This window comes from Carassius auratus, chromosome 37 (genome assembly GCF_003368295.1).
Source record: "Carassius auratus strain Wakin chromosome 37, ASM336829v1, whole genome shotgun sequence".
NCBI lineage: Eukaryota > Metazoa > Chordata > Actinopteri > Cypriniformes > Cyprinidae > Carassius > Carassius auratus.
In genome coordinates, this window is record NC_039279.1 from 6,929,225 (window position 1) to 6,956,443 (window position 27,219).

Genomic DNA, 27,219 nt, shown 5'->3' on the forward strand with positions numbered 1-27,219 from the left:
GTTTGAAGTTACAGTGCGTTTTTCAGACCGTAGTAGTTAAATGATCTCACTTAAAGCTATTGAAAAAATAGATTTCTCTAGATATGACCCCCTTTAAAGTACAACTTAATTATTTTCATTTGCAGCAAGTTATTTATTTATATTATAAGATACATGCTTTTTCCCTTCACCTCCCAAAGCTTCATATGTCTCTGGATTAATCTTTGTATATATAGATCTCTAAAAATATCTCATGTGGGAAAAAAAAAAAGATTCTAGTCAGCATTGCCTCCCAAACCCTGTATGCTAATGAATGACTGAATGCAAGCCAGCAGTAAGTTAATTGTTTTATATGGGCATTTATTTGAATTATGTGCAGCATTCTAAAAGTTTTGTCACTCGCGCTACATGTAGTATAATTTAGTCTCTCTGTGTTCCCTACAGCATGCAAAAGTTTACTCAACAAAAAGGCAGATGGAGTCAAGGTAAGCCCATAGATGTTCCTTATATACTTACTTTTGTCCAGGAGATTGAGATCTTTTCATCTCTCCAGCAGCCTTCTTAGGTTCCCATCTCTACCAGAGCTTTCCTTTACCTGCTTTTAAAATAAACATGCTTGTTATTAATAATATAAAGTTCCATGGAATGTCCATTGGTTATTGGCGGAGTGTGTGAATGATGGATGTCTTCGTACAGTCATCTTCCTGGTGGATGCGATTCATCTGTTGTGTATTTCTAACTACCACGTCTGGCATGAAACCTTTACTCGCAGGACGATTGGCTCCGATCTTGTCTCTACTGCTGTCATCTCTCTGAAAAGGAAGTTGTATCTGTCCTCTCTATTTCAGCCCCAGACAAACAACACTAAAACAGTGTAGTGAGCGCTGTAGTGAACGCCATGAAAGAAAGCAACACGGCCTCTTCTACACCGATGGTACCTCATCTACATTCAGCATTCTTTGTAACCCATCTACTCATCTGACCGTTTCCCATAGAACACGATCAAGTGTTTGCAATAGTGTTTGGTGCATGTCAGGAGTTTTTGAACCCATTTTGCATGTACTGCATCCCTCAGACCTGTAGTTTTCTGTGCCCTGTGCACGTTTTTCCCACTTATGTGTTTTTTGGGGCCGCTCAGTTCTTTTCGAAGCACATCTGGTACACATAATTGTGTTGTTTTATAAACATGTCATTAGGAGTGATTTGTTCTTGCCTGTAAGCTGCTGGTTTATGTCCTTCTGTACTCTTCTTATCCTTAGTTTGCCTTTGTAGGTGTATTCACACTGCTATTACAAGTATAATATATAGTCATTGAACAAGATTTTGTTATTTGTCCAATCGTTTTATGCTACCATACAAAATAGCATTGATATATGGATTTTAGTACTAATTTTATTGGATTTTAGTGAGTTGGAGTGCATAAACCAATCAGAGTAAAGATGCAGTGTCCCAAACTGAAAGCTGTCAGCCGTGTTGGAATCTAGCAGTGTTCCCTGGAGGTTTAAGAAAAGGAAAGTGGATTGACACTTCAGATGGGGCTTGTTTGCTCGACTGCCCAAATAGCTGTGCAAATAGCATCCTGGGACCTTTAAAACAATCCGTTAAGAGCACAAGTTAACCCCCGACCCCTCCTGAGGCCTCTAAATGCCTCTGTAGTGCTGATGGACAGCTAGAAACCACTGGGCTATCAGACACATACAAGGAATCAGACGCCACCGTTGGAATAAAATGTGTCATATTCACTATTTGGAGGGTTCGGTTGGGTCATAGAATTTCTGAGAATAAACTGGAAGTTAATCTGAGGAAAAATATAGTGCATATAATCCTTCAAGGTGGATTTATTTTTTACTTATGATTCTCCATTCCTCTGGTGTTCAGCAGAATTTCAGTTGAATTTGAGAAACTGCATCTTTAAATCTTTGTGCGCATGCCATTTATTATTTTTATGAGTGTACTCGTGTGGTCGGTTTTCTGTAGTGAGCTGTGAATGTTCTTCAAGCACGTCATGAACCCCAACCTTGTGTTTATTTCCAGATAAAGTAAATGTCTGTTTAGATCATAATTTTTTTACTTGATCTCAAAATCCTCAGTTTGTGTCTTAGCCAAGACAGCAGCTTTAAAAGTGTGCGTGTGTATTCCTGGAGGACGTTGTGTTCAACCAGATTGTTGGGGATGAGTATTACTACTTTAATCATGATGTAAAATCTTGTTCAATTTTACAGGAGCCACAAACTACAGTTGTGCACAACCCTGCCGATGGCCCCAAGGTACATTTTTCAAGAGCATTTGAAATGGCATTGGGGGAGCGATTCACAAATTGCAGATTTGAACCAATTTGAATAAATCTAAATCTTTTCTGATTGCAATTCCTTATTGGATAAAAACGTTTTTATTTTATTACCTTAAAAATATTTTTGTTTTTATTCAGTTTTATTTGCTTGTTATTTTTTAATACTTCATCTGATTTCAGTTTGTAGTTTATTTCAATTTCAATATTTTTTTATGGCTACGGTTTTAGTTTTAGTTAATAATAATAATCCTAATATGTAATAATAATAATTAAAAAACTTGCAAAATATTTGTGAGCATTCACTGAATAATTTTGTAATCAGTCTCTCTGACTGAAAAACAAATTGAATTGTGCCGTTTGTTGTTATAATTTAAAATATATTGATGTTAAATATTATATTAATGTTTACCTTATGATTACCGAGAATCATTCTTAGAATCAACAACATGCTGTATCATGAGGTTCCTAATCCTGGAAGTGTATAATGGTATTCATTCCTTTTCATTCACGTCTAATGTTTGGTTTGTCTTGTATATTCTCTGTCTGTCTCTTATCTGTCACCAGGGCTCCACAGAGAGCTGTAACACCAACGAGGAAGAGGATATGAAAGGTAGGAAAGGTACACAGATCTTCTCTCCTCTTCTCTGCATGCCTCCAGAACTGTGGCATTGCAGCTCCCAGTGCTCGTGTCAGAAGAACACCTCCACTACCACAGTACCAAAAATGCCTTTGATTAAACAATATACACGTCACGTCAGTCAGTATCAGTTTAAAATATAAAATATAAGGCTTTGTGATTTGAAGGCAGGACCATGAAAGCACGCTGCCGGACTGACAGGAGGAGAATTATAGTAGAGGGGATCGAGACGGGGTTAGATGGATTGTGCTGTACACGTTTAACATGCATGATGGCACAACCCTTTTTGATTACAGCTAAATTGCTAGTTTAAAGTTAGCAAAGGTTCAAAGTGAAGATGCACCAAAGAGATTTAACTACAGTATTCAAAGAAGTACTTGAGGGCACACTCTCAAAAAAAAAGTCCCATCTAAATAGGGCATTAATAAGCAACTATTATGTCACATCACTCTTACAATTTGTTGTTAATACAGTATATATAAATATATTTATGCACACATCTGTAAGTTGTCGGTACCTCAGTAGGTTTCCTTGTAGATTTTGTGCGTGTTTGTGTGTGTGTCCTGTGTTTTTCACCCCACTTTTTAAGAAGTTTGTTGATGTGCCGTGTCATGTAAATTCATTAGCATGCTGCGAACCGGACTGTTTTCCCCAAGGGACTCAGGTTTTGTAAAAGTCACGAAAAGAGCGAAGCTCGAAATTCATTTCCTCTCCTTATTCACTCTGGGCCTGGACGGACAATAGCAGCTTAAAGAGCCTTATCATTAGCTCTGTCACGTCTGAGGTTAGGTGATGAGGACAGGAAATTGGCGCGGAGCCTGGAGAAACAATCTCTGAACGCGCCGTTATCCAAGCACAACAAACACGGCTCCACTTCACCACACCCATAGATACAGACCTGCGTCACACCATCACTCATAACTCGACTGGAAAATCCAGGATCATCACCTGTAGTCCTGCTCCTAAAAAACAGTGCTGCTTTTATTGAGAACAGCTCATCTAAACGCATCCCATCCAGCGTCTTCGTGACCGTTATGCTATTTAGTCATGATAACGTGCCAGTATTGGTGTGGTGTCTGTTAGTGTGTTTCGGCTGGTGAAGGACATGAGAGATGTGTGTGTTTTTCCTCCTGGTGGCGTGTGGTTTTGGGGCTGTGCCAGCCGAGAGTGCGCAGGGAACGAGCAGTGACAGTGCCGTGATGAGTCAGTGCAGTGCCGGGGAAGAGCTGCCCGCTCTGTTGGCTTCACCTCAGGGTTCTCCTGCCAGTAAGTCAAGATCCTCTCGTACCACCTGGGCACCTTCAATCCCCTTCTCAATCCCTCCTCAAACCCTCAAGTCGAGACCTTTTTGTCCCCCCACAACTCCAGTCTTTCTAGCCTTTAGCATACTATCATAGTATCACTTGCTTTCAGTGTAGAACAGTATTGAATGTCACAATTGTTGCTCACAAATGTATTCACCCCCCCCCCCCCCACCATGCATGCTGCTCAACTACTATTTACAGATTTGTTTTGTTGTAAAATGGCCCTTTAGTATCTAGATGGATCTTTTAATTGTTCTACACCGGATTATCCTACATTTTCCTTCCCAACCTGTGACTGAAGTCTCGAACCTACCCCTTTGGGGTTTCAGAATTCGTAATTAATATGCTTTTTTGCACAAACATTTTAATATCCCTCATCTAAGCTACATACTTGTGAATCGGTTTCTTGCTGGTTAACAATACTCCATATATAAATTAAATTGAATTTAAATGTATGCATTTAGCAGACGCTTTTATCCAAAGCGACTTACAGTACTTTCAGGCTATCAATTTTTACCCATCATGTGTTCCCGGGGAATCGAACCCCCAACCTTGCACTTGATAGCGCAATGCTCTACCAATTGAGCTACAGGAACATATATAAAATAACAAAGGAATGGTATAAGAAAAAAATAGACTTGATTCTGTTTCCAAGCTTGCTGCAACACCTCATATAAGACCACATCCACACCTGCTCTCTCTCTTCATTTAACATCTGTCAGCATCTGTCTTTCACAATTTTTTCCAACCTTCCCCGTTTTCTATTTCATAAATTCCAATAAATTGTCTTTCTGCAAATTAACTACAGATTTCCATTTTAATCTTTTCTTTATCTTTTCCATTCTTTTTTAATTGATCTCTTTATGTAACACTGTTTATGAAGTACAACAAAATTACCATATTGTTGAACTGTATAACCTTTTATATAATGCATTAAAGGAATTGTTTACCCAAAAATGTAAAAATGTATGTTGTTCCAAAACTACATGAACACATAAGGAGATTTAGCTGAATTTCCACCATGCTCTTTTTCATACAAATGTATCCAAGGACTGTGAAACTCCAAAAAGTCATAATCACTTTTATGATACATTTTTGGAGCCCAGCAGCATCCAACCATAATGTAATTTCATGGTATGAAAAAGAGCTACAGTACATTAAATAATCTCGTTTTGTCTTCTATGGAAGTAAAAAAGCATTAAAGATTTGAAACATGAGGTTAAACAAAAGATGACAGAATTTTCACTTAGGGGTCTGATGTTGTACTTCATACTCTTGTGTGTTCATGCATTCCTCTCTCTCTCTTTCTGCATGCATCATCACCCGTGTTGTGTGTGCAGCGTTGTGTGTTGCAGCCGTCCCAATGCATGACGTTAAACGCTTGGCATGGAACAGTTCAGAACATGCCTCATGTCCAGAGTTAGAGCGCACTCATTCTGGCCCTTGTGCCTCAGCCCATGGGGTCAGCGGTATCACGGCGAGTTGGTCCGCAGCTCAGTGTGAGTGTGTGGGGTAGACAAGGACACACACACAGAAGATGTCAACAGGAAATCAATAATAGAATTAAGTAGTGATATCCTATCCAATGTAACAGTTGGCAGTTAATATATTGTATTAGTCAAGGTTGACTTGTTGGGTTGATTTTTATTTGTATAGTAATGGAGAATGTGTTAATCCAAATGCTTATGTACATACACATTTATAAAGGCCTATTATGCAATGGGAGAATATTCACACCCTTTTCAGTTTTCTCTGTGGAAAAAAGGTATGTTCACATGTCCTACGACTGCAGATTCAGCAGTAAAATATAGTCAAATAGTTAATTCCTTAACATTTATTTTCAGTAATTGCAATCATTGACTGTTTTAATGCAAGATTAATACATGAAAGGCATAGAATGCAATTTATTGTAGCTAGAATCGAGTTAGATAAAGTCTGATCTCCTGCTAAATAACTTTAAAGTTTATTGATAGTGAGTTTGCATAATGATTGTTACTTGTTTTATTATATTTTTGTTTGATTAATCTAATTACAAACATTCCTCTTGGCATTCATAGTGTTGTAACAGAAATGCATAATGAACGGCTCAAAGTAGAGAGTCAGTAAATATTGGCATGGTGTCTATGCACCAAAACTCACTAACAAATAAGTTTTAAACTTTTGTGTCATGTGACCAGAACCTGCATTCCAGATAAAAGTGAATCTGGCTTCTGAGTATAATAAGAAATTTTTTTTTAAAACGGTGAATGTTATGCTTATTAACTTTGCTTTTCTTTTTTATCATTTCATTTCCTCTCCATCCATCATCCCTCATCTTTTTGAGTAGCTCGCAAGCAGGAGATTATAAAGATCACGGAGCAGTTAATCGAGGCTGTCAACAATGGAGACTTTGAAGCATACACGTAAGCACAGCCCACCTGCACCTGACAGCAACACATGCTTCAGCTGGATTGTAACAAAGATACTAAGAAATACATGCCTGTGAATACATGCAAGGCTTTGTGTGACTTTTTATATTAAAAATGAACAAACAGACCTATAAATTGTCAGTTTGAATAAACTCCCAGACTGACTGATCAGCGACTCCTGTTCTTTTGGGAGAATGTTGTATCTAGCCATGAAGTGCTGGTAATATCCAGTTGTATCTGGAACACAGCATATGTTCACTCTGAAATTAAATGCTCTTTTTTTTTAATGCTATATAAATTTTTGTTATATGAACACTGTTATTATATTCTTATGTACCACAGAAGAATCTGTGACCCTGGTCTGACTTCTTTTGAGCCTGAAGCTCTGGGGAACCTGGTCGAGGGCATGGATTTCCACAAGTTCTACTTTGAGCACTGTGAGTCATGTCTAACTATTAGTATAGTTGTTTTACCTTACATAATTATTCATATAAGTTGTCTTTTGACCGTATGTATTCAGATGCAATCAATGCATTTTACTTTTTCAGTGCTGAGTAAGAACAACAAGCCTGTGCACACCACTATCCTCAATCCTCATGTTCATCTCATCGGGGAGGACGCTGCCTGCATCGCATATATCCGGCTGACGCAGTACATCGACAGCCAGGGCCGCCCACGTAGCTGCCAGTCGGAGGAGACACGCGTGTGGCATCGCCGTGACGCCAAGTGGCTTAACGTCCACTTCCACTGCTCAGGGGCACCAGCCGCCCCCTTACAGTGAACCACACAGGACAGGTAAAAACACTCCATTCATACACACCTACAGAGGGTACGGAAAGTATTCAAACCCCCTTTAATGTTTTCACTCTGTTATATTGCAGCCATTTGCTAAAATCATTTGTTCAATTTTTTACCCTCATTAAATTACACACAGCACCCCATATTGACAGAAAATCACAGAATTGTTAACATTTTTGCACATTTATTAAAAAAGAAAATATCACATGGTCCTAAGTATTCAGACCCTTTGCTCCGTATTTAGTAGAGCACCCTTTTGATCCAATACAGCCTTTTTTTTTTTATTAGTTTTTCACACCTGGATTTGGGGATCCTCTGCCGATCCTCTCCAGTTCTGTGAGGTTGGATGGTAAATATTTAAGGTGTCCCCAGTCACAGAGTTGTTGGGAAGCCACTCCTTCGTTATTTTAGCTGTGTGCTTTGGGTCATTGTCTTGTTGGAAGGTGAACCAGAGGTGCTGAGCACTCTGGAGAAGGTCTTCATCCAGGATATCTCTGTACTTGTCCACATTCATCTTTCCCTCGATTGCAACCAGTCTTCTTGTCCATGCAGCTGAAAAACTGCCAGCACCATGCTCCACTGTTGGGACTGTATTGGACAGGTGATGAGCAGTGCCTGGTTTTCTCCACACATACCGCTTAGAATTAAGGCCAAAGAGTTCTATCTTGGTCTCATCAGACCAGAGTCCTTGGTGTTTTTTTTAGCAAACTCCATGAGGGCTTTCACGTGTCTTGCACTGAGGAGAGGCTTCCGTAGGGCCGCTCTGCCACAAAGCCCCGACTGGTGGAGGGCTGCAGTGATGGTTGACTTTCTACAACTTTCTCCCACCTGCCGACTGCATCTCTGGAGCTCAGCCACAGTGATCTTTGGGTTCCTCTCTCACCAAGGCTCTTCTCCCCCGATAGCTCATTTTGGCCAGACGGCCAGCTCTAGGAAGGGTTCTGGTCGTCCCATATGTTATCCATTTAAGGATTATGGATGCCACTGTGCTCTTAGGAACCTTAAGTGCAGCAGAAATTTGTATGTAACCTTGGCCAGATCTGTGCCTTGCCACAATTCTGTCTCTGAGCTCTTCAGGCAGTTCCTTTGACCTCAAGACTCTCATCTGCTCTGACATGCACTGTGAGCTGTAAGGTCTTACATAGACAGGTGTGTGGCTTTCCTAATCAAGTCCAATCAGTATAATCAAACACAGCTGGACTCAAATGAAGGTGTAGAACCATCTCAAGGATGATGAGAAGAAATGCACAGCACCTGAGTTAAATATATGAGTGTCACAGCAAAGGGTCTGAATACGTATGACCATGTGATATCTAGTTTTTCTTTTTTAATAAATGTGCAAAAATGTCAACAATTCTGTGTTTTTCTGTCAATATGCTGTGCTGTGTGTACATTGAGGAAAAATTTAACTTTAGCAAATGGCTGCAATATAACAAAGAGTGAAAAATTTAAGGGGGTCTAAATACTTTCCGTAACCACTGTACGTTTTTCTGTCCTTTTATGTGAGCTGGGCTTCATACATCGCTACACTATTAAGATACATCACAATTTTGGCAACACTGCCAAACCTTAAGCCACAAATAGACTTCCATAGACTCCATCTCTCATGCGTCTAGTTAAGGGAGTAAAATTTGTTATAAAAAACAATTTATGATTGTATGCAGTAAGACAGATGATGCACATTTCCATTCACAAAAAATTTATTTTCGCCTAATTTTTTTCCAGCTTACCTGGATTCTCAAGATAATGGGAATGTTTCTTCTTTGTGGCTGGACGGGCACGTGAAGGCCAGCTGGATGACAGCTCTTAAAGTTACAGACACACCAGTGAGGAACTCTGACAACATCCAGTTCAACAGTCAACACCACTTATCCTGTCCAATCTTTGACCAACGGGAGCTGGCCGCGGCTGTGGCCCCGCCCAAGGGACGGTGCATGTATCTGACACCCACATGGGGGTGCTGTTTTGTCCTTTTCCCACGGAACCATCTTTTTTTGCCCGTTAAAGATGTTCAGAAGGTGTTGTAAGTACTGATCTGTGAAATCATAAATATACGATATATTGTAAAAATCACTAGCTGAACCAGAAGCTACAATCCGGTTTGAAAATCATATATGTAAGTAATCCAAGGCGGGAGTTGGGAGGGTGGGGGTGCTCAACTTAACAAAATTACAAAATGTGCCCAAAAAAATGCTAAGGTTTACAAGTTTTGTCTTCACAGTCCTTCTTGTATACTTTGCAGCTTTTTGGATACAAAATCAATTAAGGGAAGGGGTCGACTAATCCGAGAGCAAGGCAGTGAAAATGTTCAGAAGTTCTTCATATCGAAAAAAAGAACCAAAGTGTAGTTTTTAGTCTTTTTAAGGATTGTTTCTGTTTGGTGTTGGCTTTTTATGTAACCCGGGTCTAAGAGAAGGTTTGTACTGCCCAGGTTTTAGTAATCTCTTATGTTAATGTGGAACTCTTCAATTTCCTTTTTTTTTTTTTTTTTTTCATGGACTGACATAACACAAGTATTTTGTGTTCATTTCGAATTTTTAAGACTGTTTTATTTTTTAAGTTAATCTAAATAAACATAGGATATACATGAAATATTTAAAGGAGATATAAATGTTCGCCATCCAGGTTTAGGAAAAGATGTCGTTCCTGACTGTGCTTGATACGTTTGTGTGGGTGCGTGTGTGAGATATGAACTTGTATAAATTGTATCCCCCATTTAGATTTAGTATAACAAAAGCTCAAGTGAACCGAACACAACCGAACGCAACCGAACACCGACCAGTAGATTCACCCTTGTCGTTTTGTTAGCGTCGTAGACAAACCACTGCAGGACGTACTGTGATAGTCAGACATAAACTTCTCTCCAGTTTCTGAACTCGGCGACTGAATCTTCAGATCTGAGCTCAAAGGAGGACTAGTCGTTTTTACAAACTACATCATGGTGAAAATAGCTTCAGTAGTCGAGTATGTTGTGATTGAGTCTCGTCGTCTTTTCTTCCACTCATTGTAAAAGTACTCCGTTGTTTTAGTAACGTTAGACTCACCCTGTCCTCAGTGTTGTCTTAGTCGTGGTTCGTGACGGTGGGGGGGGACATGCTCTGTAAATACATGTCGTTTAGTTCATCCAATCACAAGGAGCGCGTGGGAAAAACGCAAACTCGTCCAGTTGCCATAGTTATGTTAAAATCATAGTTTTAATGTTTGTACGATTACAATTCACAGTGGTTTAAGATTTCCCCACAAACTATATTACGCAGGTTTTATAGCACTCATAAACTGCGTTTTAATTTGATGGTTTGATAGTCACGAGTGGTTCATCTATTAAGTTCATCTGTAGTTGCACGAATGCTTTTCGTCACTGCTATGGTTTTGTTTTTAGATCTATATTAGTGTAGGTTTGTTTTAGGCAATATATTATGTGTGGAAAAAAACAAACTACGAGTTCACCCCATCTTCTTGGAACACATGAGTTTTTTGTATGGGTCTGTAAATACATGTAGTGTTTGCACACCCTGGGCTTGGTGACATATCAGGACTATACATCCGCACGTGTGTAAGTGTGTGCACGCGCTTATCACCTTTACAATGGTAGTGATGCTGTTAGATTATATGTGATGATGCTGTTTTCATGTCTTGTGCTGATTTCTTGCATTTTTTTTGTTTGTTTGTTTTATTTTCTAATCGCTGATTTCTTTTTCCTTTGTTTGTGCTATTGGGAACTGCTGCCTTGCCTGGCCAAACTAGATTACACGTTTTATGATTTTTATTTTTACTTAAATGCATCCTTTTTCTGTACATGAGTGACATCTTCAGCTCCATGAAAATGAAAAAGATTGAGATGGCTATGAGGAGTCACAAGCTAATAGATTTAGATTTAGTGAAATAAATATCCCACCCCTGAAAGCTTGGTCTGAATCCTGGGCCAGACGGCGAACGTATGAGTCTTCTGGCCCACCCGTCCAATGACAGGAGAAATCAAAGACGCAGTTGAAATAAACTGCTGAATATGCATGTATACTTTTCTCGGTAAATATTTTTTTTTCCACTGTCTGTGTTTACTTATTAATAAAGGGAAAAAAATCTCATAGTATTTGCATCTCGACATGAAAATCACTCCATTGGGAAATATAAGTGATGTACCATGTAAAAAAAAAAAAAAACAAAGACAAAAAAAGTAGAAAATAGTGAAAATATATAAAACAAAAGCCTCTGCTTGGTATGCTCCCCTCATTCTAAGTAAATCTATTGCATTGTAATGGTATACTATTGGGCTTCGTATATACTTGGAGTTTAAACATGGATGCTGGATTTTTGCATGATCATACATTTAATAAAACCATGAAATGACAACTATCAAGTGTTTGTCTGAATGTTAGTAGGTCTTCATCATAGCTTTGTTATTATTGAAACTTGATCTGGAAAGTATTTAATAAAAAGAGCATTTCTGCAGCTGATTTGGTGTTTTCTCTGTGCAAATGTAAAATGTAAAAAAAAAATAACATGAAATCAACATTTACTGTGATACATGTCACTGGTCTTATTGCGAAAGGTTAATCTATGCACATTATTATAATGTGCATGATAATATGATTCAGAAGTTTGGTGCTGATTTAAAATGTTGTTTGCATTAACATTCGGGTGATTTTTGGTCACCCCTTCATTTGACTGCCACAAGAGCATCAGATATATATATATATATTTTTAATTGTACCTAAGTGGAGTCATCTGCTAGTAGCTTACTGTTGTATGGTGCGTATTAATGAAACGCACTTATAGATGGCAGTGCAGCACATGTACATCAATGCTAATGCTTTCTCCAATGCTGTAATGTAATGCTGATTAATGTAAGAAAAGTTAGCAAGAATATAGTTTTGAAACTGCATTAGTGTCTCAAGGGGCCCATTCCTTGTTCAATGTTCTGGTTGTCGCCTTTAGTGGGCCTCGGTACAAGACCTGTGCTTAATGAACCAATAACCATGACATGTGCTATACATGTCCATGTTTAATGTTCTGTGAATTAGACCTGGGCTTTTTTTGTTTGAAACTGCCATAAAATCTCCTCCCCCTGTTTATTGTACATGCATACTTATGTACCTCCACGGTAAAAGGAATGGAACGTGTTAGCGCTTATAGCTTTGATAGGTGCCCAACTGTAAAGATGTACTAGGAAACGACACCCAAGTAATATGCGAATACAAGCAACATTTGCTGCATCAGTGGTGTGTGTCTGCATTCAGATATATAGGCACTTTATAGAGTTTGCACCATTTATTTTTTCCTTCTCTCCCCTCAAGCACACAGTGTACTGTCTGTGGTGGTTCCCAGTGGACCTGAGCGAGTCTTATTTAAGGGCTTTGCTTGCTGCTTTCGAGCGACTGGGCCCCAAAGCTCTTGTTTCTGTGCAGTGATTAATCAAACTCTCTCTCTACTCTTCCTCTCAGCTGATAAAGTAGACTGCAGGAACACAGATAAGATGCCCACCGCTCTAGTTCACCTCACTTTACACTTTGAAGAAGAGAAAAACGAGATGCCCTTGTTCATTCTGTACCTTTATTTCCCAGTATGTGTCCACTTAAATTGAAAACCAGACATGACGGGATCACATTACTGTTGATTTATTTGTATGTATCCAACTGCTGCCACACACACACACACACACACACACAATGCACATTCATTTGTTGGCAATACAGCATAAAGCAGTTCTCATTTTGGCAAAAAAAAAAAAAAAAAAAAAGGTTTTTGAGATCCAGACAAGAGCTTCATTTTGGGTCTGCACCGATATTAGACTGTTCCAAAATCTAGTTTGCTTTCTTCCTGTCTGCTCAAAAAATTATGAATGCAGAACACCGCTGATGATGTGATTTGGACTGGTTTACATAAGTATCAGTTCAACACAGGTATTGGAATCATTTGTGAATGATGATAGTATGTTGCTAATATAACCTATTACAATAAGCATCCTTAAGCATCCTAAAGTTTTCTGTATTTTCATGACTATGAAAATTGTAGATTCACACTGAAGGCATCAAAACTATGAATTAACACATGTGGAATTATATATGGAATTATATACATAACAAACAAGTGTGAAACAACAGAAAATATGTCATATTGTAGGTTCTTCAAAGTAGTCACCTTTTGCTTTGATTACTGCTTTGCACACTCTTGGCATTCTCTTGATGAGCTTCAAGAGGTAGTCACCTGAAATGGTCTTCCAACAGTCTTGAAGGAGTTCCCCGAGAGATGCTTAGCACTTGTTGGCCCTTTTGCCTTCTGTCTGCGGTCCAGCCCACCCCTAAACCATCTCGATTGGGTTCAGGTCCGGTGACTGTGGAGGTCAGGTCATCTGGTGCAGCACCCCATCACTCTCCTTCTTGCTCAAATAGCCCTTGATGCCTTCAGTGTGACTCTACAATTTTCATAGTCATGAAAATAAAGAAAACTCTTTAAATGAGAAGGTGTGTCCAGACTTTTGGTCTGTACTGTATATATACACATATAAACTTACATTTTTAGATTTTTTAAATATCAATTTTTTAATTAACATCACTGAGATCACTGTACTGCTTTTTGAAATGGCCTTTTCCATAAATGATACATTGCAGTGCTTCCTTGGTGATAAAACCAAGTTATATTAAAAACCGGAATAATTATATTTCCTGCCTAAATGGCTATGGTATCTTGAAATCCTTGCTAGGTTTTGGAACAGAGATATCATCTGCAGATCGCATAGACTAGTGTACAAAAGTCTGGGGTAAGTAAGATTTGAGTTTTAAGAAGGATTTTATTTTATTCACTGAAAAGAAGAACTGCTTCCTGAACAACAAATTAGCATATTTGATCATGTGACACTGAAGACTGGTCGAACTGCTTTGATATCACATGAATACAAAATAAAAAAAACTTAAAAATCATTTAAACTATGAGGCAGGTATTTTAAATCGTAATATACATTTTTTTTAAACAGTATTTTTACTCTCATAAATGCAGCCTTTGTGGACATAAGAGGCTTCTTTCAAAAACATTAAAATCTTAACTAAACCCAAACTCTTGAACATTAATGTAGCTAGTCAAAAATGAGAATTTTAACGTTTGCCCAGTTCATTCAATAAAGAAGAAAACCTGCTAAAAGTAGCCACATTTATGACATATTTAAATACTTCTCTGCTTGGCAGAGTTAAAGACTTCTGAGACTAAAATCGAAATAATCCTCTCAAAGTCCCTTCCGTTCATGGGTATTTGAACAAAATGCTCCTAGAGGTTCTGTGCGATTCCCTCTCTTCCTAGAAGACTATATTTGCATTTAAAAACAGCCAGTTAACCAACCACTCTAGAAGTCTTTTTAAAGCTGTCCAATCAGGTCGCTTCCATTTCCAAATGCATGACTCCGTGAACGTCCACTACAAGTTCCCATAACCAGGTTGAGGGCTTCATGCAGACTGACTGATGGCGTGATCGGCCAGCACAGTCCATCAGGGCCTGTGCGGAGTACGGTGGGCGAGAGGGGTCAGTCCTCTTTTGGCTCCTGCCGCACGCGGGCCCGGAGTTCTCCAGTGTGGAGCAGGGTTCTGCCGTGGTTCTCCTTAAGCAGGTTCTGATCAGCTCCAGCTGGCGTTGTGCAGTTCATCTCTGAGCCAGATGGGCAGAGGCTGACCCAGACGTTTCAACATCCGGAGTAACTCCACGTTCTGCTCGCGGTAATACTCCGACAGAAACACCCTCGACTGGAGTCAGGAAAAAACTATACGTGAGTTACACACATTTATGGAAGAATATGAGAGTCATGAGACATTATGAGATATATTACAATTCTAAGTCAAATTTAAAATAAAAATTCACATGACAAAAAAAAAAGTTTAAATTATGAAACTTTTGTAATTTTTTATCTCATATTCTGAACAATTGATGATGTCAAACTTCTGAGATAAAATTATGAGTCAATTTTGACAAGTGAATATTTTGAGATAAAAAGTCAATTTTGTGATAAAGTCAAAACTATGAAATACTCATTCTATTTAATAATTTTAACTTGTGTCATTATGCTTTTTTTATCTCATTATTATAAATAACCGATTTATCAAGTCAACATTGAGAAAAAATGTATGTGACAAAAAGTTAAATTATGACAAACTAATTTACACGCAGGAAATCAAAATCAACAGGAAAAGTCATGACATAAATCAATTTCTTGTGCCATAATTATGACTTATGTCAATTTGGACTTGTATCATGATTTACCAAAAATTAAAATTTTTATAATTTACATGTACTTATGTGGCGGAAATAGTCTTCTATACATACATAATGCAGTTCTATATTCTATACATACACAAGGTAAATATCTCTGATTGAATAATACTGATCACCCAGGAGAAACTGTTTTTTTGTTCATGCATTTACACACTAGACTGGACACAAGATTGAAACTTATGTGCCAACTGCTGCAACACACTCTGATCAGCACTCTGTGATTGAATTTAAGTTGCTTTTGAAATCCAATTTGCTCTATTCCCACTTGATTTCAAATGGACTCGTTCTACAACCTCAAAATAGATCTCATACATTCTCTTCCATCAGCTTTAAGTGTGCAGCCAATTATAAACTTCACTGGCTGTAATTGAAATGCAATGTCTATTTTTGTTCAGCTACAATATATCCATCTTATCTTGATATCAGGAGCTGTAATGTTGAGAAGCAAGCTGTACCTCCAGGCTCATTTCTGGATATATCCTTCCTTTGCTCTTTCCCAGACAGCGACGTCCTGCCTCCAGTTTCTGACACCAGAAACCTTTACTCTCATCAAACCTTTAAACAGAGAGCAGGCCCTAGTTATGTCTCCAATAAAAATCAAATGTATCTAATCCAATTAAATGCATTTTTAAGGACATATTTTACTTAAAATGTCATGGAATAGAATTGAGGACTGAGATGATTAGTTCTGGAGCAAATATAGTAGTGCTCTTGGACTCTGAGTGAGAGGGTGTGCAGTAATAATGAGAGCTCGCACGTCAGCGCCTGTGTGTAGTTGTAGTACGGTGTGACTCCAAGAAACTTCTGAATCCCATCCATCACCTGAGCAGGACTGGAGCGCAGCTGCACACCGTCCACGATCAGCAGCTGTTCACAGGAGAAAACACACATCACACACACTGATGCAGCACAACACACCTGCTCTAGAGCATTATGGGATGATTTTGAACAAGTGTAGGTTCACTTATCACAATGTCTGAATATTCTAGGTTACTTATCAACATTATCTAAAGTTGTGTAAAAAGTGTAAAAATAATGTAAACGGAGTGTTTACAGTAAAAACCTATAAATGAACAAGGGCCAGGGGTCCACTAGGGGGCTTCAGCAAACTTCCCAGGGGACTTGAAGATTACTTAAAATGACTTGAAATAATACAAAAAAAGTATGAAAATAAGCTAAAACAGTAAAAAAAAAAAAAAAAAAAAAAAAAAAAACCTTGCTAATGACTTAAATACTCACAAAAAAAAAAATCACAGAAATACATTTAAATTGGATTAAAACAGTAATTTTAAAATGCAATTTAAAATGATTTCAAAGACATAAGAGGTACAGCACAAATTTCAAGTAGAAATTGTGTGTAAAAATGATTTTGTGTTTGTATGCCATTAAAACATTATTTTATTTATCAATTCCACTAACAGATCAACTACGGTAAAAAGTTAACAGCTTTTACAAATGCCATGCAGTAATAAAGACAGTATCCAGCTGAAGCGGTGTTGTCTATTTAGGCATGTTTTAAAAACGGTTGACCAATCAACATCCAGGACTGAAATGAAAGCTAGCTGCATTATAGCGTGTCACAGCTGCTGATGAAGATGAAAAGAGTTCTTTTAGGAGACAGATCTTTTGTGTGCACACCTGGCTAGGCTAATAGCAGTGTGACTAGTTCCTGAAGTCGGCTGTAGGCATGTGTGAGTGTGTGTACACACCTGACTGGGTTGGTAGTGGTGTAACCAGCGCTCCAGATGGCTGCTGTAGGCTCCCGGCTGCAGGCAGCGGTGGTGCAGAGAGAGCAGAGCTGCGGGCGACGAAGGCCCAGAAGAGATCACCTCATAAAATGTATAGTTTAGCGCCACAGGGTCCTGATGAGCCCTCTGATGCTAGAGAGAGATCGGTGGAAGAGAAAATAAACAGCAGTAGTTTTCATTTAATGTGTCGCTATAAAGGACTCAAGAAATCAATCTGACATCAAAGGCAGTAAACAAAGTATTAGGTTTCCAAATAAAAGTCAGTTTTACATCAGACGGTGTAGTTGCTACATCTACCAGCAGGAGTGGTGAATCATGCTAACTAACCAGCTAAGTCCTTGTGTATGCAAACGCACCTGGTACCAGGAATACGCACGGTCAGCAGGGTTGATGAGTATAGAAATGATTTTGGCTCTTGGTAACAGGGCCGCTGCTCTCTTCGGGGCAACTTCAGTGTCAAAGTAGTTTGCGCTCTTTTCAAACAGGAAGTCTGTGCTCACATTCGAGGGTACGGGGAAAAAATCCATATACCTGAGACAAGACACACAGAATTAACATACACTCATGTAAAATATCCAATATAAATAAAAGATTAAAAGGGGAATTCACTAAGAATTATGTTGTATATTTTAATGCATTAAATCACAGTTGCTTAATATTTGCTGAATGAAATCCAAGAATTGTTTCGTACTGATTTTGGGGTACAGATTTCAAAAACTGCTTGCTTTGCTCTAACATGTCACTCATTCTGACCGATATTATGTACATTTTCTAGCATTTTTGTCTTTGAAAACCATCTGTGAGGTTCAGTTGTCTTGTATTATCCCCAAAAAACTGCAACAATGACATGAATCCTGTCTTCCTCTGAGCCAGGTTACAGCTACTTTTAGTGTTTATATATTATGTTCTGTTTATATTAATAGCTGATTTTTCACATGTATGAATTATTGTTGTGTTATTTTATTACCAATCCTTATTTCAAGGTTAGAATTATGGCCACCGACAGAAGAAAATGCAAATATGACCTAAATGTCTTCTGCTCTGTGGGTGTTTTCCTACATCCATACAGCAACACAAAATTATAAATTTAAAAAATACATATTTATTTATACCTTGTGTTTAAAGCTACTTAATATTAAATAGAGTATCTGAACATATTTTCCACTCTTTTGCAGACTGCAAGTTAAGTAATTTTGAACTCCATTTAATATTTGACTTTTATTTTTCTTTGTGCATTAAACCTGTTACACACACACACACACATATATATATATATATATTTATATATATATATATATATATATATATATATGACTTCAAAAATCGACATTCTTATTCCGTGAAAATTTTTTAAATAAAAACCGCATGTGATTTTTCAATGGAGCATAATCAAAATAGGTAATATTATGCTAGGAAAATTTGATAATTTACTGTATGTGTTGTCTATACTGTTTTGAAGTCCTTCAGTAAAAGTTTACAGAAATTATTCAATTGTTTTGTTTACCATGCAAAACTGCATATCTGAATATTTATACTATTCTCATCCAGAGATACATAAATTTAAGCATTAATAATAGTCATGCTTTCTAAGACACAATATGCACGCTAAAAATCAATTTATGATACGTTTCCCATGATCCAAAAATGATTTCTGCCAGTGTGATGTGAGTGAGGCTTTTTAAAAATTGGTATCTGATTTGAAAATGAAGAACAAAGAAGATGAGGTATGGATGGGGTTTCCATGGTTACCAGTCAATGCCACGCTGGTAGTTTGGTCCGCTGAAGAACTGCACCTCCTCAAAGGTGACGGGGCTGGGGAAGCTGCTCGTAATTGCAGGATGAAGGGCAAGAAACGAGTGCAGTGCAGTAGTTCCTGCAGAAAGAGCACAACACCACCGCATCAAGCTGCTTTGATCAAATATTAATCACATTTGTTGCAAATGTTCTCGGTTCTGTGACTTGTATGTAGAATGAAATGTTCTACATCATAAAACCTGGCTAATTATTAATATGTATATACCGTATTTTCCGGACTATAAGTTGCACTTTTTTTCATAGTTTGGCTGGTCCTGCGACTTATAGTCAGGTGCGACTTATTTATCAAAATTAATTTGACGTGAACCAAGAGAAATGAACTAAGACAAATGAACCAAGATAAAACATTACCGTCTCCAGCCGCCAGAGGGCGCTCTATGCTGCTCAGTGCTACTGTAGTCTACACTGAAGACATAGAGCACCCTCTCGGTTGTAGAAGGTAATGTTTTCTCTTTGTTCTTGGTTCTAAATAAATGCGACTTATAGTCCAGTGTGATTTATATATGTTTTTTTCCTCATCATGACGTATTTTTGGACTGATGCGACTTATAGTCCGAAAAATACGGTAAGTCTCTTATGGTTTCAATGACTAGCAACTTCTCTGGTATATGTTCACAACACAGTGCACATCTAGCTTAAAAACTAACTAAATAAACAATCGTATTTCGAGGTTTTTTGTTACCAGTCTTTTGAGGACCAATCACTAGAAACTTGGGCAGTCTGTCACAGGTCTTCTCTTTGGACCAGATGTCTTTGTGCCTCTTGTCATGACACGGGTTCTGTTTATCAGGGGGAGTATTTGTGATTATAATGTGAGCATAAATGAATATGAGACCAATTTAAATCAATTTCCTGTTCATAACCTAAACATGAAAACATTCATTTTAATTTTAACAGGGGATCCACACAGGTTCTTCAGAGAATTTGTGATGTCACAGATGTGAATTTTTTTTAAATAAAACTTAAAATGTAAAGAAAAATAATAACTGTAAGCAAAACAAAGAAACTTTAGTTAAATGTTTGCTCCTCCCACATTTAAAAAAGTAATTTATTAAAATGTATTAAGTATAAGACTCTGTAAATCAATTATTATATTAATGGTTTAACAATGTAAACATCATAATTGTTTTTGTTTTTAGATGTAACATATAAAATGTTTACATATAAATATCACCCGATAGATATGACCTCGTTCAAAAGTTTACATACGCTCGATTCTTAATACTGTGTTGTTACCTGGATGATCCACAGCCCTTTTGGGTTGTTGTTGTTTGTTTGTTTGTTTGTTTGTTTGTTTGATAGTTGTTCATGACTTCCTTGTTTGTCCTGAACAGTTAAACTTCCCGCAGATCTTCAGAAAAATCGTTAAGGTCCCATAGATTCTTTGCAGACTCATGAACAACTGTCACAAAAAAAAAAAAAAAAAAAAAAAAACCCATTGTGGACCATCCAGGAAACTACACATTATTAAGAATCAATTGTATTTTGAAGGGGGTCATTTTTATAAATTCAGCTATTATTTTCTATTGTGGACTTTATGTAAAAGTCTTTTAGGTGAAATATCCTATTCAGGTCGGTACTAAATAAATAAATAAATATATATTCCCTGATGAGAATTATATTGAATAATTTTAATAATAATTTTTATAAAAATATTTAAATAAATAATTGTTTATAACCAACGTTGGTTTTAATTACATGCTAAATAATTTAGAATTACATTTTATTTTAATATTTAAAATAAAATCACTTTATTGTTGATGTTTGAGGCAAAATATGACGTCTTTGGCAGCCTCTGTGAGATTCACCCAGTGAGAACCATGAAAATGTGATTGCACAAACCTGCCACAAGGGGTCTCTCTCATCAGGGAAAATCTGGAAGTATTTGTGAGCGAGGCGGACGGGGGGCAGTGTCTGCAGGCGCAGGTGAGTCCAGCACTGCACAAACCTCACCAGTGACTCAAAGGTGTACAGGCCCAGCCGGTCGTTGCCATAATTTGACAGGTGAGTCATGAATATACTAACCTAGCCATGGGAGAGGACAGGGACAAGTAGGTCAAAAAGACAATGTTTGTCATATTACACCATTATTTTAGGTGTTTGGGCTAGTGTGTCTTTGCGTGTGTGTCACTAACCGGATTGAGCAGAACTGTAAGGAACAGCTCTCCTCCACGGATGCTCTTGTCTAGTTCCTGAGGGCCTCCTGGATAATCTTTATAGAAGATGGTATGTGTGAAAAGCCCACAGGTCTGCCGGGGAAGAACCTGATACACAAAACAAAAATGAGAGCAATCTTGGGACTTATTTTCTTCTATTCACAATATTTCATGGAAAATATGAAAGCCATTTTGTTAACTTTACAAAATACCCGATTTGTTCAAATTAGTTAATGCAATGGTCTCATGCATTAAAAAATTATCATGGTTTCCACAAAAACATTAGAAAACAAAAACTTCTATGTTTATAATAATAAAAATATTATTAGTAACTGAGCCCCAATAATAATAATTGAGAAGCTATCATCATATTGCAATGATTTCTGAGGGATCATGTGACACAGCACGAGTACAGCTTTGCCTTCATATGAATGCATTTTAAAGTTCTAAATATATTTAAATATAAATGCTGCAATTGCAATAATATTTCAAAATATTACTGAATTATTTTATAAAAAAAAAATGTTATTATTCCAAACAATTTGACCATTGATCTTTTTCTCTATGATAAGTCTATGATACTTAATGAATTAACAAATTTTGATATAATTAAACATTAATGTAAAGTGATACCAGTATTTTTAAAAAGATAGTCCACTGCAAGGAAAGATACCAATCCATTCGCTCTGAATTAAGGTGTCAGCATGCCCAAAAGACAGAAGCGTAACAGTTTATAATTGACACATTAATACCTGCCATTTTTGACAGCGTGCTGCATGCATTAGCTGTTAGACAGCAATCATTACACACGTCTTTAAATTAATCTCCTTTAAAAGCACCTGCATTCAGATGGATGTCTTTATACATTGCATCACAGTTTTTTTGTTTGTTTTGTTTTTTGAGCAATGAGCATTTAACCATAGCACTTTTAAAACGCACCCGTGACTGCTGCATTCTGTTGCAATCAGTCTTGCACACAAACAACTTCGTAACTGCCCCATGAAACATGTTTGATTGGAGATAGCTAAACTTGAGTTCCCACCTGTATGCTGTTGTGAATGAAGCCCCTGCGGTAGCGTGCAGGCCTGAGATGAGGATACTCTTCTGTGCTGGTTACCTTGATGCCCCATATGGTCTTCCAGGCCTCATAAAGCTGACTGTGCACAGGGTACACACCTGAGTGATGGGGGGCTACAGCGTAACCCATGTCTGTAGGGATCCCATGCTCCTGAAAGAGACCAAACTATTCAGAATCAAAAATTCAACAACATTTTTTGGCATGCATCAGGGCAGATGCTGACCAATGCAAACTGTTTATTAAGTCTCATCTGTTCTGCGAGTACGCTGACGTTGTGGAAGAGATGAGGCTGCATGTGACTCCACATGTGCGGGAACCACCAGAACTCCTGCCGGTGTCTGAGCAGTGTGTCATCACCCTCATCTTCCTCATCTGTACCTGAAGAACAAGAGCAGAAAGAGAATGAATGAGCGTGTGAAGGTGGTGAGAGTTTTATAACTCACATAACATCAGCTCCATCATACCTGTATGAAAAAACTTGCCAGAGAATCCCAGGTTGAAGGTGAAATTAGGTACCAGAGAACGGAGTTTATTTTGTGTGTGAAGCAGCGCCTAGTGAGGAGGAATTAAAAAAAAAAAACATTTCAACTGGGTCAAACATATCAACCATATATTGTCTAAATAAAATAGAACATGTGCATTATTATTTTGGGGTATATGAACCCACTGTAAGTTACAACTAAGAGTGGGCAGAATGAATATCACAATACAAGTCATTGATGACATCTTGCAAAAACATTTAACTCGATTTGGACCCATTTTGCCCTTTTTCACATCACTCAAGTGTTTTTTTTCCCCTTAAGTTTAGATAATAAAGTGGTCCTGATAGCCACACAAATATATTTAGCATAGTATAAAGTGACATTCAGCCAAGTATGGTGACCCATACTCAGAATTCGTGCTCTGCATTTAACCCATCCAAAGTGCACACACACAGAGCAGTGAACACACACACACACTTTGAACACACACCCAGAGCAGTCATTTATGCTGCGGCGCCCGGGGAGCAGTTGGGGGGTCGATGCCTTGCTCAGGGGCACCTAAGTCATGGTATTGCCAGCCCGAGATTCAAACCCACAACCCTAGGGTTAGGAGTCAAACTCTCTAACCAATAGGCCACGACTCCCCACGAAAGTTTCAGGTTTGACCATAGGGTTTCCACCAGCAAACCATGCAGTCCTAGTTATATTAAGTATATTATTTTGACATTATACAGATGCAGGTTGGAGAAAAGGTAGATAAAAGAGGGCAGAAAGGCAAGGACGATAAAAGGTGAGAAGAAATAAGGATAGAACAAAAGATGAAAATAGCTCTTACCTGGGGAAAAAAGCAAGGGAAAGAGAGAAAAATAAAAGAGAAATGTGAAACTGAAAACATCGGGCATGACATTGATTTTGGTGTGGTGGGCCACACAGAACCCCCTATGAGAACTTATCTGCTCAAATTAAAAAGTAAGCCAGTCTAATTAGCCCCATGCTAGCCTTCAGCGAGAGCCTTCTTTCGCTCTCAGGAGATGGAAGAGAGAGGGAGCGTGAAAGAGAGAGAGAGAGGGAGATAAGAAGAGGGGTGAAAGAAGAAGAATGCCATGCTCCATTGCATTACAAACAAGCTCTCCCTCTTGCACAATAATCACGGCTCTACAAACAACGGCAGAGAGAGAATACATCTCCCTGATCCGTATTAAGTGTGCTAATTCATTAGCTTCAATTCAGTCATGGAGGAGCTCTGGGAGTGTGACGGCAGTCAGAGAGAAGCTCTGAGAATAAAGAGTTTGGATTATTCAAACAAAAGATACCTTTGATGAAAGACAAACTGGGTCAGGTCTGATTGAAGGATTCATTCCCTATCAACCCCACAAACTGATGATTTCATATAAACAATCTATTTGATTTATTTATTTATTTGTACATTTTCTCATAAAAATGTAAATGGTGGTTGCTAGGATGTTCGATGTGGTTTTGTCTGTTTCTAGGGTAATCCGAGCAGTTTCTAGGTGGTTGCACACTGACTCAATTCAAAACAGTCACCCACAAGTCTCCATGATATTCCAATCTCTAGAAATGACTGAATTCTTTGGTTCAGTGCACGTTCATGGGGATAGTTTTTTTATCGGCTACCATGGGGGAAACAATAATAAATGTTAAATCTGCTATCATAAAAAATAATAGCACACCTCAACAAGCCAATCAATTGACTTTTTATGGTTTAACATTTAAAACATTATTACTGAAATTTTAGGTGCTAAAAAGTCATGTTCTTTTATAATCAGAAACATTATGACCAAATTGCGAAGCACAGCAAAGCTGAAATCTTTAAAAAAAATAGCATTTAACATTTTAACAGTGATGGTAGTTTTAGTAAACAAGTATATCCAATAACTTTTTAAGGTTTGTACCTCAACATCTGCCACTTTCATGCGTGTCCCCTCCTTCCCGACAAAAATGTCATCCACATCCACAAGCAAAAATCTGTCCAACGAGAGGCTGAGCCTTCTGCCAGTTAAATAACCTACGGCATCCACGAACAGCAGCTTGTGCAGCCAAAAAGACAAGCTACCTCCAAAGAACACCCGCTGGATCCCATCGCGAAGGCCTAGGTCCTGCATAACCGTGGCCAGCAGTGCTCTCTGTTGGTGTGAGTGTGTTGGGAGCTGATTGGGTTCTGCTGGTCTGGGGCTAGCTAACAGCACAGGCTCATAAGTACTGTGGTTGGACAGGAAGGTGGTCCAGTTGTCTGCAGGTAAAGGGCCAGGTTCCAGCTCATTAGGTTTGGTGATGTAGAGTAGGGGGGCAGCAGGGTTGACTCTGTAATCCCAAAGTGGCAGGTTTGAACGCAAGAACAGAGGGAAGCCTCTAAGCTGAGCGCTAGATGGGGAGTTTTCATTTGCCTTATAGAAGCCAATGATTCCCACTCCATAGTCCTGGCAGTATTTGTCCAGTAACTGGCGGTTCCATGAGTCCAAGTTGACGTACTTGAGCAGATTCTCATAGACAATGAGCGTGTATCTTCCTCGACCTCGCCAGGCCAGAGAAGGCATGTCCCCCTTCCCCGGTGCAATTTCAGTGTGGTAATGAAAGCGGCTTGACTCTAAAATGGCAACGATCTCTTGTCCGAGTTGGGAGTAGATGCTTTCCACAAAGAGTAACACCACAGGCTCCGTCCGAGAGGTGTCTGCTGTCCTCACTGAGTGTCGCCGCTGACTGACCTGCGATGGCAGGAACAGTGGAGTCCTTTTTCCGCCACCAACTGACGACGTAGCTACACAGTCTCCCAGTGGTAACGGCACAGGGGCCTCCTTGATCTTGGGTCCAGCACTTACGTGATAAGCCAAGTAGGCCATGGAGAGTAGACAGAAGAGGATGAGTGCAAGGATCAGGCGGTGGAGACCTTGGTGCCTGACTACTCGTGCCAACTTCCTAACTCCAGCCATAGCTATCTTGGCCAAGTGGAAGGCAGGAACCGAGAGAGGGTGGCACCTCACTCTGGTAGGGAGGTAGAAAAAAAAAAGAGAACCAGCAGGGATTAAACTGGAATGAAGTTGTCCTGCCAGGAAACGACTATTGACTCTAGGTCACCATGGCCCACATAGACTGCGACGGAATCGCCGCTTCGGTGTCTCTCTTTTTGTATCTTACTCCTCTCGTCCATATATCAACCCTATACGTAGGTAGCTGCCGGCATCATGTGATTTGTTTGGTCTTCTGAGTGTTGTTACTTTGGCTCAAATCCTTCTGTCGCTTCATGTATCTGCTTGAACAAACAAGGCATGAGAGGAACATCATCTAGCAGATCCGCCTGTCCATCCTGAAAGAGAAACAAAGTATGCGGAAAAGCACAAAATGACAAGGTTAGAAGGATCAGAATTAAGCCTGTATAACATAAGACTGGAAAACACTGCACAACCTTTGCCCAGATTTTCGCACAACTTGCAGTCCTGAAAAGTCGACGTTAGTTGTCAAAAATAAGAGCCAGATTACAGCTTTAAAAAAAAGGAGGGTAAAAAAGCATCACGCACCTCCAGCCCCGACAGATTTTAATTGCAAGGAAAAGAGAAAAGAATACATTTCTGTTTGTACTTCATGGAAGAAAGTCATGCTGCCTTAGAACAACATTTGTAATATAAAAAAAAAAGTTTACATGCAGAATATGCTCAGTCAGAACCATACAATAATCCACTTATTTTAAAAACTAGACAATGCAAGAGACCAAAACACATTAGTTTAGAAGTCCACATTCACAGTGAAATTGGTGTACAACCTTACAAGCTGTCACATTATTAAGAAAAGGGTTAAGATATACATGTAGCACACTCATTGATGGTAAACTAATCCATCAATGATATTAAGACGAGACATTTTTACAACATCTAGACTCTGGATAAACTCTAGGTATACACTCATGCATAAAAAGGACACCATAAAAAGGTAATCCACCCAGTACACAAATACTCACATAAAGAGTCACAAAATAAACGTGGGAATTTTAGAAAGGAGTCGTGTTGCTATCTGAACTGTACCATGCACTCCCCTAACCGCTGAAACTCCGGTGCAAAACTCCAGCCTCTCCTCATCCCAGGGGCCAAGACAGACAAGAAGGGGCCACACAGTATCTCCACAGAGAGAGTAATGTAGGCAAGCCATCTTCTGATTTTTCCATTAGACGACACACGTAAACACACACACATACACGTGCACATAAAAACACTCCCCTGCCTCATTAACACTCAATGTACCCATCATCAAATCTCCCTTAC

General features: G+C 38.6%; 2 protein-coding genes across 6 annotated transcripts; one reads left to right on the top strand and one right to left on the bottom strand.

The window, feature by feature from the left end:
* The first annotated feature begins 432 nt into the window (after positions 1-432).
* On the top strand, positions 433-11,866 carry LOC113056015 (calcium/calmodulin-dependent protein kinase type II subunit gamma-like). Of its 4 annotated transcripts, none has more exons than XM_026222460.1 (9): positions 433-464; positions 828-913; positions 2,202-2,246; positions 2,834-2,888; positions 4,068-4,172; positions 6,537-6,612; positions 6,961-7,055; positions 7,167-7,413; positions 9,142-11,866. In XM_026222460.1, exons 2-8 carry the CDS (start codon positions 878-880, stop codon positions 7,397-7,399), a joined length of 645 nt encoding a protein of 214 aa, XP_026078245.1. In that variant the 5' UTR covers positions 433-464; positions 828-877; the 3' UTR covers positions 7,400-7,413; positions 9,142-11,866. The 4 variants fall into 4 exon arrangements, with proteins under 4 accessions (XP_026078245.1, XP_026078246.1, XP_026078247.1 ...); XM_026222461.1 differs by having other exon boundaries at positions 434-464; positions 2,834-2,879; XM_026222462.1 differs by lacking the exon at positions 4,068-4,172 and having other exon boundaries at positions 437-464.
* A 2,016-nt stretch (positions 11,867-13,882) lies between these two features.
* LOC113056016 (bifunctional heparan sulfate N-deacetylase/N-sulfotransferase 2-like) lies at positions 13,883-26,302 on the bottom strand. 2 transcript variants are annotated; one of them, XM_026222464.1, is made up of 13 exons: positions 24,862-26,302; positions 22,931-23,018; positions 22,690-22,844; positions 22,431-22,616; positions 21,368-21,496; positions 21,075-21,257; positions 19,915-20,011; positions 19,167-19,290; positions 17,774-17,948; positions 17,379-17,549; positions 16,427-16,536; positions 16,125-16,224; positions 13,883-15,143 (listed from the first exon to the last, which is right to left on the bottom strand). In XM_026222464.1, the coding sequence occupies exons 1-13, from the start codon at positions 25,894-25,896 to the stop codon at positions 15,018-15,020; spliced, it is 2,679 nt and encodes an 892-aa protein (XP_026078249.1). In that variant the 5' UTR covers positions 25,897-26,302; the 3' UTR covers positions 13,883-15,017. The 2 variants fall into 2 exon arrangements, 1 of the variants encoding a protein (XP_026078249.1); XR_003277642.1 differs by having other exon boundaries at positions 14,999-15,143; positions 16,315-16,536.
* Between the last annotated feature and the right edge of the window lie 917 nt (positions 26,303-27,219).